The sequence below is a fragment of the Elephas maximus genome, chromosome 7 (assembly GCF_024166365.1).
Source record: "Elephas maximus indicus isolate mEleMax1 chromosome 7, mEleMax1 primary haplotype, whole genome shotgun sequence".
Classification (NCBI taxonomy): Eukaryota; Metazoa; Chordata; class Mammalia; order Proboscidea; family Elephantidae; genus Elephas; species Elephas maximus.
Genome location: NC_064825.1, coordinates 112,625,178 through 112,635,495, shown reverse-complemented (window position 1 = coordinate 112,635,495; position 10,318 = coordinate 112,625,178). Strand labels below are relative to the sequence as shown.

General features: G+C 34.1%; 1 protein-coding gene across 1 annotated transcript; it reads left to right on the top strand.

Annotated features, from left to right (window-relative positions):
• Window positions 1–401: 401 nt before the first annotated feature.
• On the top strand, window positions 402–1,319 carry LOC126080726 (olfactory receptor 4A47-like). Its single transcript, XM_049891905.1, has one exon. It carries the CDS (start codon window positions 402–404, stop codon window positions 1,317–1,319), a length of 918 nt encoding a protein of 305 aa, XP_049747862.1.
• Window positions 1,320–10,318: the final 8,999 nt, after the last annotated feature.

Sequence of the window (10,318 nt, the reverse complement as noted above, 5' to 3'; positions counted from 1 at the left end):
TAATAAATCTTTATTTTTACATTAAAGTTTACATGTATTTATAATTTATGTTTATGTACAATATTAACTATATATATATATATATATATATATACAATTTTATTTTCTCCCAGATGGCAAGTTAATGTGGTAACCCCATTTATTTCATAATCTGCTCTTTTCCCATATTTTTCTAGTTATTTGTCTCTCATTATTTGATAAGATCACTGAGGTTATTGACCATATTTTAATCAGCTTTATAGTCTTAAAATATTGGACAGAGCTGAAACATAATAAATCATATTGCCTATTTGTTGAATGAATAAACAAATTATCTGGAGGTTTCAAAAAGTCACTGGTCATTGTTATATTTACAGGTAAGTTTATCCTGAACTCTGAAATAAGGACACACAGAAGAACATATGGAACAAAGGAACAATGTGACTGAGTTTGTCCTCTTGGGGCTCACTCAGAATCCCCAGGGTCAGAAAATATTATTTCTTGTGTTTTTGCTGATCTACATTGTGACAGTTGCGGGCAATCTCCTCATTGTCATGATTGTGGTGGTCAGTCCAACACTGGATGCTCCTATATACTTCTTTCTTGGCTATTTATCATTTATGGTTGCTGTTTATTCTACTACGGTCACCCCAAATATGATCATAGACTTACTCTATGAGAACAAAAGCATTACTTTCCAAGCTTGCCTAATCCAGCTTTTTGTAGAACACTTATTTAGTGGTACTGAGATTTTACTTCTGGTGGTCATGGCCTACGACCGCTACGTGGCTATCTGCAAACCACTACATTATATGATGATCATGAACCAACCGGTGCGTGTTCTGCTGCTAATGGTGACCTGGGTTGGAGGTTTTGTGCATGCAGTACTTCACCTTCTCTTTGTTTACAATCTTCCCTTCTGTGGTTCCAATGTCATTGACCACTTCTGCTGTGACATGTACCCCTTATTAAAACTTGCGTGCACTGACACTTATATCATTGGTCTCACTGTGGTTGCCAATGATGGGACAATATGTGTAGTCATTTTTATGCTGTTACTCATCTCCTACGGAGTCATTCTGCAGTCCCTGAGGAATCTTAGTCAGGAAGGGGGGCACAAAGCCTTATCCACCTGTGGCTCCCACCTCACTGTGGTGGTCCTCTTCTTTGTCCCTTGTATTTTTATGTATGTCAGACCTCCTTCCACCTTACCCATTGATAAATTCTTGACGGTGTTTTACACTGTTTTCACTCCTGTGTTGAACCCCTTAATCTATACTCTGAGAAATGCAGAGATGAAAAATGCCATGAAGAAGCTTTGGACCAGAAAAAGAAAATGAGGTCATAGGCACACACGTCGCCTACTTTCAGTAAAGAATAGTCCATTCCAGGAAAGCAAAACGTTGAAATCCATCGCTTTAGAGTCAGTTCCGGGAAAGCTGTGTGTAATATTTAATTGTGGTAAATATTTCCTCATGTTACATGACTTGTGATGAGGAAAAACATTTATTAGGATACTTCCAATGATTAATTTTTTTCAAGATATATTGTTCAGATTTTCATTTCCTAGGAAAAAAATTCTTTTTTTTGGTGTCAAATTGTTCTGTTGAGCCTATAGATTTATATACAGACTCTTGAAATAAATCTAATCCTTTTTCACAATTAATAGTTCACATTGCTGATTCCAGAAAAATACATTTTGAAATATGGCATAAACATATGTTTCACTCCATCCCATGCAGAGGTAGTTCATATTACATTAGAAGTTTATATTTTTTATTTTTGTATCTGCAAGATGTCTTACATATGTAGTTTTGTTTGTATTGCTTAGCATGTTAAGGTTTATGAGAAAGAATGCTTCAGAATTCTAAATTAATCCTAAGGAGGTTAAACATACAAAAAGAATGTGAATGATCAAGGCAGATAGGCAGAAAAATGACTCAGTCTTACTTATTTTCCCAGTTGGGAAACCATCTTATCTCCTCAAGTGAAGCAGCTTTGTTTGGTGTTATATTTTCATAAAGACGATGAATTTATCTTCCAAGGTCATTCAAAATATCTGATGATAGCATTGTTATTTTTCAATATCCCATCTCCTTCTTGCTCATGGTGTTTCATGGTCTTCTAAAAGGACCTAGACCCTGCCTTTCTCATGTAAAATTAGCAAAATCCATAATCAGCGTGCTTCAAGTATTCACTCCAGAACTTGACACCAGGTTAATTTACATGATTTCATTGTCAAGAAAGATGCTGAGTATTTATGCTGTTTCCATTCTCACGTCTTTTCTTATGGTAATGCAGATTATTAGGTAACAAGGAGACTGGAATATATCGTTTTATTTGACAAAGCCGTCACTGATTACATCTTTGTGAATATTTCTCCTTTGAATCAGGCTTGAAATATTATCTGCCACTGTTATAGTAGGAAATTTGTGGTCAAAGATATTCATGGTCCCTGCCTCCCCTATTTAGTCTTATCTTGTGAGGCCTAGTGCAATGTGGGATTAGGTCCATTTCTCTGGTAAAATATAATGTATGCTTGGCTTTGTATCCTGATATTTATCTCCAGTATTATTAAAGGGGTATTTCTTATACTCTCTCAAACCTTAAGCATAACACTATTCAGCAAATAATACTAAATGTTTGGTTGCCCTGAGTTAACATAAACAAATTCTCCACTTTTAGACATTTAGTCAATTTTCAAATTTGTAGTTATATCAAGTGTGAGATAAAAATCCTACTTATTGTCTACTTGTGTTCACTGATTTATAAATTACCTAACGGCAGAAAAGTTAATTACGTATGAGTTCTCTCTTTCTTGCACAATGTCTGGGATATAGAATTCACCCCAGAAGTTTTGTAAATTATTTGTATTCTTGAATTCACAATCTATTGGAATCAGAATTTTTACTGATGAACTCTTCATGTATTAAATATATGTACCAGTTTTCTTTGCTATTTGCTCTAAATGTTTACCTTACCATGTTTTTCACATTGCAATTATGAGTGTTTTTATATATAGATGTTATATTAAAAAATTCTTTTACTTTTTGGTTTCTTCATTTACATGTACTTGGAGAATTCCATTTCCTTTCATTGACTTTATACATTTTAACCTTTTTCTGTTTTGTTTTGTAAATAACTTTTCAAATAATACTGTTTTCAATCCATCTAGGAATTATTTTTATTTGCAGTGACAGAATATCTAAACCTATGTTTTCCATATCAGTAGAATATTCTGCCAGCACAGCTTATTAATTATTTTAAGTACCAATTAAATTTTTTTCTGTTAATATGTCATTTTATACATCTAAAAGAATTGATCTTTTCTTCTTCTTTTTTTTTTTTTTGGTTTATTTCTCTGCCACTAACTCATACTGTTTCAGTAACCAAATATTTCTAATGTTATTTATACCTGGTCCCCCAAAATAGAGAAACCAAACCCACTGCCATCGAGTCTATTCTGACTCATAGCCACTCTATAAGACAGAGTAGAACTGCCCCATAGAGTTTTCAAGGAGCAGCTGGTGGATTCAAAATGCTGACTTTTTGATTGGCAGCTGAGCTTTTTGACCACTATACCACACCCTTTTATTTAAGAGCTCTCTTTGGAAAACAATGGATTTTGTTTTTCTTTCAGAAAGTGAACATTGCATTCATTTCACTCAACGACAGAAATGGAAATCTTGCCAGAGGTTCCACTTTATTCTGAAAATTATGCTTAAGAATGTGATAGACTTCCCTTGAACCAGATTCTTTGTCCTCTATCTGTATGTACTGTTTGGTTTTTATTAAGGAGTTTTGTTATGCTGCTCAATCTTTTAGTGACTGACCCTCTGACATCACCCACAACATAAAGGGCACTAATGATTATTTTCTTGTGTCTCCAGGAAAGCCCAATGGTCTTCCACTAGTCTTCAAATAGAGTGCATCTTATCACTGTATCAGGGAATTTTTGAATCCCACCTCTTAGTGTTCATAGCTGTGTGGTAGTATTAGGCTTCTGCCAGTGTCCCCATCTGCATATATTCATAAAATAGACATTTCCACAGTTATCTGAGCACTAGGATTATGGCTTTCTAATGCAAAAGCTGTACAGAGAAGACAAAAGAAGAATTGAAACATCTGAATTGTGGTGTTAGCAGAGAATATTTAACATACTATGGCCTGTCTGAAGAATGTAATGAATTAACTTACTCTGAGTATGACCATGTCTAAATTTTATCTCACAAAATTGTGAGAGTATGCTAAGTCAATCCTTGAGGAAAAATGTAAATATATATTTCACTTTTTTCCACATATAGCTATGCCTAACATTTCTCTAATTCTAAAAGTTCATTTGGAAGCAAAACAATATGGAAAATGCATTTAAATTTTGAAAGATTAATGAACTGTTGTTGATATAAGAGAGATTATAATGTTGTAAAAATTAAAATCAAGTAATACTGGCTTGAAAAACACACTCATAAACATAAACTAACCTAAATTCATTTAAGATCCGGGTGTTTCAGTTAGGATGGTTTTGTTTGCAAATGACAGAAAACTCAACTAAAACCTTTTGAAATATAAAGATATTTATAATTGGCCATAATAACTGTAAACTTCAGGGTTTATATGGCAAGCTTCAGGGTTAGTTGATAACATGTATCAATTCTGTGTAAAGGAGCCATAGATGCAAATAAAATTTTAGGTCACTAATTTAGGGTTCCAGTTTGAACTCCTAGTCAAGTTGAGTCTTGGTCCAACTGAGAATAAAGTGATTAAGTTAAGAGACATCCTCTTGGATCAGGAGTTAAATCTTCATGTTGTGACTATTCATGAAAGTAATTGCTGATGGTGTTTGAGAAATAATAGATCATTATGGTTCCAGCTGATCTAGATTCAGGCTTAGATCAACAACATCTACTCCAGTCCAGAACTGCAGAACTGTGATTATCTGCCTTCTCAAGAATTGGAGGGTAAATTTCAGAAACTTACCTAGTCCCAATGTTCTCTGCCTCTGAGCGATAGGGTTTATTGGGTATAGGCCCTCTAAAAGTCAGAGTAAGGCTTTCCTCTGCTAGGAATATGGTTAGGTAAGAGAATCTGGGGCTTGTTCTCCTTTAATTTTGGAATAAATATTATTTAATTTATCTGAAGAATTACTAACATAAAACTCAAAATTTGTTTTATTTTAGAATTTTCTTTTCACATTATAGACATTTCTCATTACTTGGTCGTCTGCTACTTTTTCTTGGCAAGATCCGAGTCTTTTTCTGCTAGGGATTGTCTAGGGAAGAAAAGTGTCCAGGAGAGGTAACTTCATTTGAATTTCTTCCAAATATTCTAACAAACTAATTTATAATGAACTTGCATTGTCTTTTATTTAAAACAGTGATGATGTAAAAAGCCACACACTATGTCTGCACATATAAAGTGGAAGAATTATTCCTGATAGAATGACCCAAGTGATTTCTGAAAACTCAAATTTCTCTCTAGGCTGGAGAGTCTCCTTAACGGGCATCTAATTCTGTAGAGGTTTTCTTTTATATTTTCTGTTGATACACATCTTTCATTGCTTGTGTGAATTTCTGGAAGGTCATGATTTTCTGGAGTGAGATTGGAGAGATGTAGGGGCATTATTCTAATGAGGAAAGAAATGATCTTTCATATGTTTTTTGAATGACTCAGTTGCTGAGAAGCCCTGCTCCTATCTGTGAAAAAGCTTTTCTGGGAAGTTAAATCCCAGTATTTGCCTTGTTAGGCACAGGATTAGTGACTAGGGACATGAGCGTTACCCTAAATCCTTAATCAAAGTAAAGTGGTTTTTAGTTGCTTCATTGCAATTGATTAAAAAGAGAAAAATTCAAATAGCTAATTTCAGTGTTTTTTTTGGGCAAGGGGGTCATTAAATAACAGGCTTGGCCAGGTTAATTTCCATTAATTTGTCCAGTTTTTACGTAGTTATGCAAACATAGCATCTTCATTGTGTTTTGAACACATTTTTCAAACAGGTGAGAAAATTCATCTGTTTACTATCTTTGTACTGTAAAAGTTGATATTATTTTTGCATGTCTTCATATTCCAGACACCCACTTTGGAAACATATACACTTCTATGCTTATCTGAAAAAAAAAAAATAGGATGGGCAGCTTGTGTGGAAGTATGAAAAGAGTAACCACTTGAAACTATTTGTAGATCCACTGATCAGGCACACATCGTCATGTGTTCTGTGATTGCAGAGAAATAAAAGGTATTTCTCAATGAAAGAAGGCCTGATTTTCAGTACCAAGGACAGGACCCACAAGGTGAGTTTTAAAAGCACCTGAAAAGAGGGTACTCATTAAAAATTTACATGGTATATTGAAATATAGCTAATGTCTTAAATATATTTCATTAGATTAAGTCCAAATTTTTTAAAATTAAGCAAGAGAAACACAGAAATTAACCAGAACTTAATAGTCTATTTGGCTTTACTATTTTAGCCTGAAAGACATTTACTGTCCATTTGACAAATAACAAAAGAACATGTTATGCATTGCGAATAAGTCAACAGATTTTTAATCTTGGTTCGTAGGTTATGTGATATATTAGTAAAGATTTATAATTAATTTAAATGTATTTGAACTAAATAATAATAATAAAAAAATAACTCTTTGCCGTCAAGTCCACTGGATTCCAACTCATAGCAACCCTGTAGGACAGAGTAGATCTGCCCAATAGCATTTCCAGGGAGCTGCTAGTGGATTCAAACCGCTGATCTTTAGCTTAACAGCTAAGCTCTTAACCACTGCACCACCAAGTTTCCACATTTGAACTAAAGAATTTAAAACTATCTACTAGATCAAGTGTGTCAGGGTATAAAGAACAAATAACTGTTATGTCTGGAAGCTTGATAAGTGCTTTTATGTGTGAATATTTGAAAATTATGACAACAACCTTGTTAGTATTTATACAAAAGAAATGGGTGATCAGGAAGTGTCTTGTTTACTGCCACTTAGACTTATAAAACTGTAATTGTACTATACAGGTTATTTTTGTTACTATGGTATTTTAATTTCTATTTGTAAAAAAACCATGTTTTTATAAAAATATGTGAAATGATTTTTTTTTCTAGAAAGATGTTAACTTAGTAGTTTAGGTGGAAAGCCTAGTAATAATTTTATCTTTTATAATATCAAATCTTTGAGGACTGAAACTATAGTGACTAATTTGTATACTCACTTTTTTTTAACCTGTGAATAATTTAGCTGGCCAATAGAATATTTATTTCATTGGAATCCAGCATTGATTATTAGTAAGATTAAGAGCATCAGATCTTGCAGAAAATAAGTAGTTAAAAAAAGTAATTAGATGTAAACTATCTTTACCATTATATTCTTCAACAGCTGTGCCTTTACCAATCTCTATCTTCAAAAATGATATAACTCCTTAATCACCTGGACATATAGAGTGCTCATTACAGCTAGTTTCTAAAAGAAAGCTCAAAATTCTTCTGCATATATTCTCTTCCCTCATCCAAATCAATATAAATGAAATTAGCTTGTCTGCATTTGAGGTTTTTTAATTCAGCAATTTCCCCTAACAATCTATAATACTAAAGTTTGTGTTTGTATCTATGTATGTACTATTCTCTCTTATTTGAATTTTTTCCTTAACTGTAAGAGATAGGGACTCTGAGGAATCAATTGTCCTAGTTTTTTTAAGTTGTTGTTTTTCCTTTTGAATTTTCTTTTCTTTCCCCATTTTCCTTCCTTTCCTTTCCCTTCTGGGTTCCTCTTCTCTCCACCCATCTTCTCTTCTCCCTTCTTTTCTTTTTCTTTTCCTTTCTTCTCCCTTTTCCCCTTCCTTTCTTTTCATTTTCTTTTTTTTATTCATTATTTTTTAGGATGGGCTTTGTGTTTACTTGCAATGGCTTTCCAAGAAAACTCTGGAGTAAGTCTGGGAAGCCTCAGAGGTTAGCCTTCCAGTACGCTTTCACTAGAAGATATCTTTCTAAAGATTTCTTAAGAATGCTATCCCAACTTAACACATTGCTATCCGTATTGCTTGTGTATATTGATTTCTTAAATATAATTTCTTTGCTTCCTTATTTGATCTTTTCTTGCATTTTCCACTCTTTAGGTGTCCATCTGATGCATGGGCACAATTTTTTCCTTTTTCCTGCTTAACTTTTATCAATATACATACCATGACATGTAGATATTACTACACATGTACAACAATGTACAGTTTTACCCTATGCCTAAAAATGGGTGTTTGTGAGTTATAGGTATGTAAGATTCTAAGTGATACACTTATCACTAAATTGACAAAGATCCAGATGATTTGTTTTGATGGAATATCCATAGTGAAACGTTCAAGAACAATAATAAAAGCTATTGTTTATTGATTCTTTATCAGGTTCCAGGGAGTGTTCTATGGACTTTACATGCAAAAACACACACAAAATTTAAGAGGTACTATTCAGTATCCTGGAAACCCTGGCAGCATAGTGGTTAAGTGCTACGGCTGCTAATCAAAGGGTCAGCAGTTCGAATCCACCAGGCGCTCCTTGGGACCTCTATGGGGCCGTTCTACTCTGTCCTATAGGGTCTCTATGAGTCGAAATCGACTCTACAGTACTGTGTTTGGTTTGGGGTTTATTTAGTATCTGCATTTTACAAATTTGAAACTGAAGCACAAAGAGGTTTAATAAGTTGCCCAAGTTGACATAGATAGTAAGTGGTGAAGGTGGAATTCCTACACAGACTGTGTTGTTCTGGAGTACACATTATTCATCATTGCTCCGCTCTCTCTCCAAGGAAGTCCTGGGCCTTAGCTTTTCCAGCTAAGACTCTGCAGATGAAGCATTAGCTTGCAGGCTTTTCAGTAAGAGAGAACAAAGGAAAACTTTGATTTCATCAAATGCCCCTAACTGTATCAAGTCAAATCAATAGGTATACACTGAATGAGAGACCTTCACCATTATTTGGTCACTGTAATAATCAAGTCTCAATACTAACTAGCATTTTTAAAGTAACAGTGATGAGCTTGGAGACTGTTGTTTAATTATGTAAATAAAAATATTCAGCAGAATAACATAAGGTGGGGTTTCACTGACAGTATCACAGACAATTGGACTGGGAAGGATTCCGAAGTCATCTAATTTAATTATTTTATTTTCCAATGAATAAATTGAGACAGGCTTGTGACTAAATTTAGAAAATTACTAAAACTCATACTTTCTTACACTGAGTTTGAATATATCCTTTGAGTATGCTCCTTTTTGGAATCTAGACATTGAAGTCCTAATTTTGACCACTCTCAGTGCCGAAAAAGGATTATATATAAAACCCTCTTCCATTGTCCTCTACCCCTCCTTACAGTGTCAATTTTCTCGCCCATCGCTACCCAGCTCACCTCCAATTGATTTGAAAAATACTAGCTGCTAATGTAGTAATTGGTAATTGTTATGTGTCACTTAGCTTCAGTTCAAAAATGTTTGCTGAAAATGTAGATCGTATTATAAAGGTACTTAACACACATAGAACAACTCTAAGTACTGGCTGTATGTCAATAGAGTATAAAAGTGTGTTAAGAGTTGTGGGAAAAGCAAAGAGGAAATGGAAAGCATTGTGGATCCTTAAGAAGAGATAAACACTCTGTGTCCAATAATTGCTACAGGGAACAATGTACGAAATAATTTTGTGGTTATCTGACACATTTCAAATCCCAGACTCCTCAAATTTAATGAGAAATTCATAAAGACTGAACAACCTTTGAGGCTGGGCAGACAGTACTTCTAATAGTGGAATATCATAATATTTAGTGAGATATTCATGAAGAGGGGTTATTTTTGGTGCTATATAGTTCATATTGTGAAGGTACTCACCACAAAAATTACCAACTCTAAATACTCATTCTATGTCAATTTATTTATTTAGTGTTTATTTTCAACAGCAGAGAAGAAGTTTCTTGAGGGCAGAAATCCTTTCCTTCTCTGTCATTGTGGACTTCGGTGCCAAGCACTCTCGTTTTTTAAAGAAGGATTATTAAATGAATGAATGGCTCTTGGGCCTCTGACTGATTTTCTCTATACAAGACCAACTAAGATTTAGAGATAGAATCTCTTATTTGCAGGCTCAAAGCAGTCATCCGAGAAGGGCTAGAATTGTTAAGGGAAGACATGTTGGGATCTTTGGAAGAGAAACTCAGTAGATATTTCTAAATGTTTATTATGGATAAGCCACCTTTGGAGATTAATAGTGAAGAAGTGCTCCATGACTTAATGGACATACTCATAATTGTCTTCATGATTTCATTACAGGTCTTGTTCTCCTGAGTTCTCATCTCTGAAACAGGTATTGTAGAAGAGTAA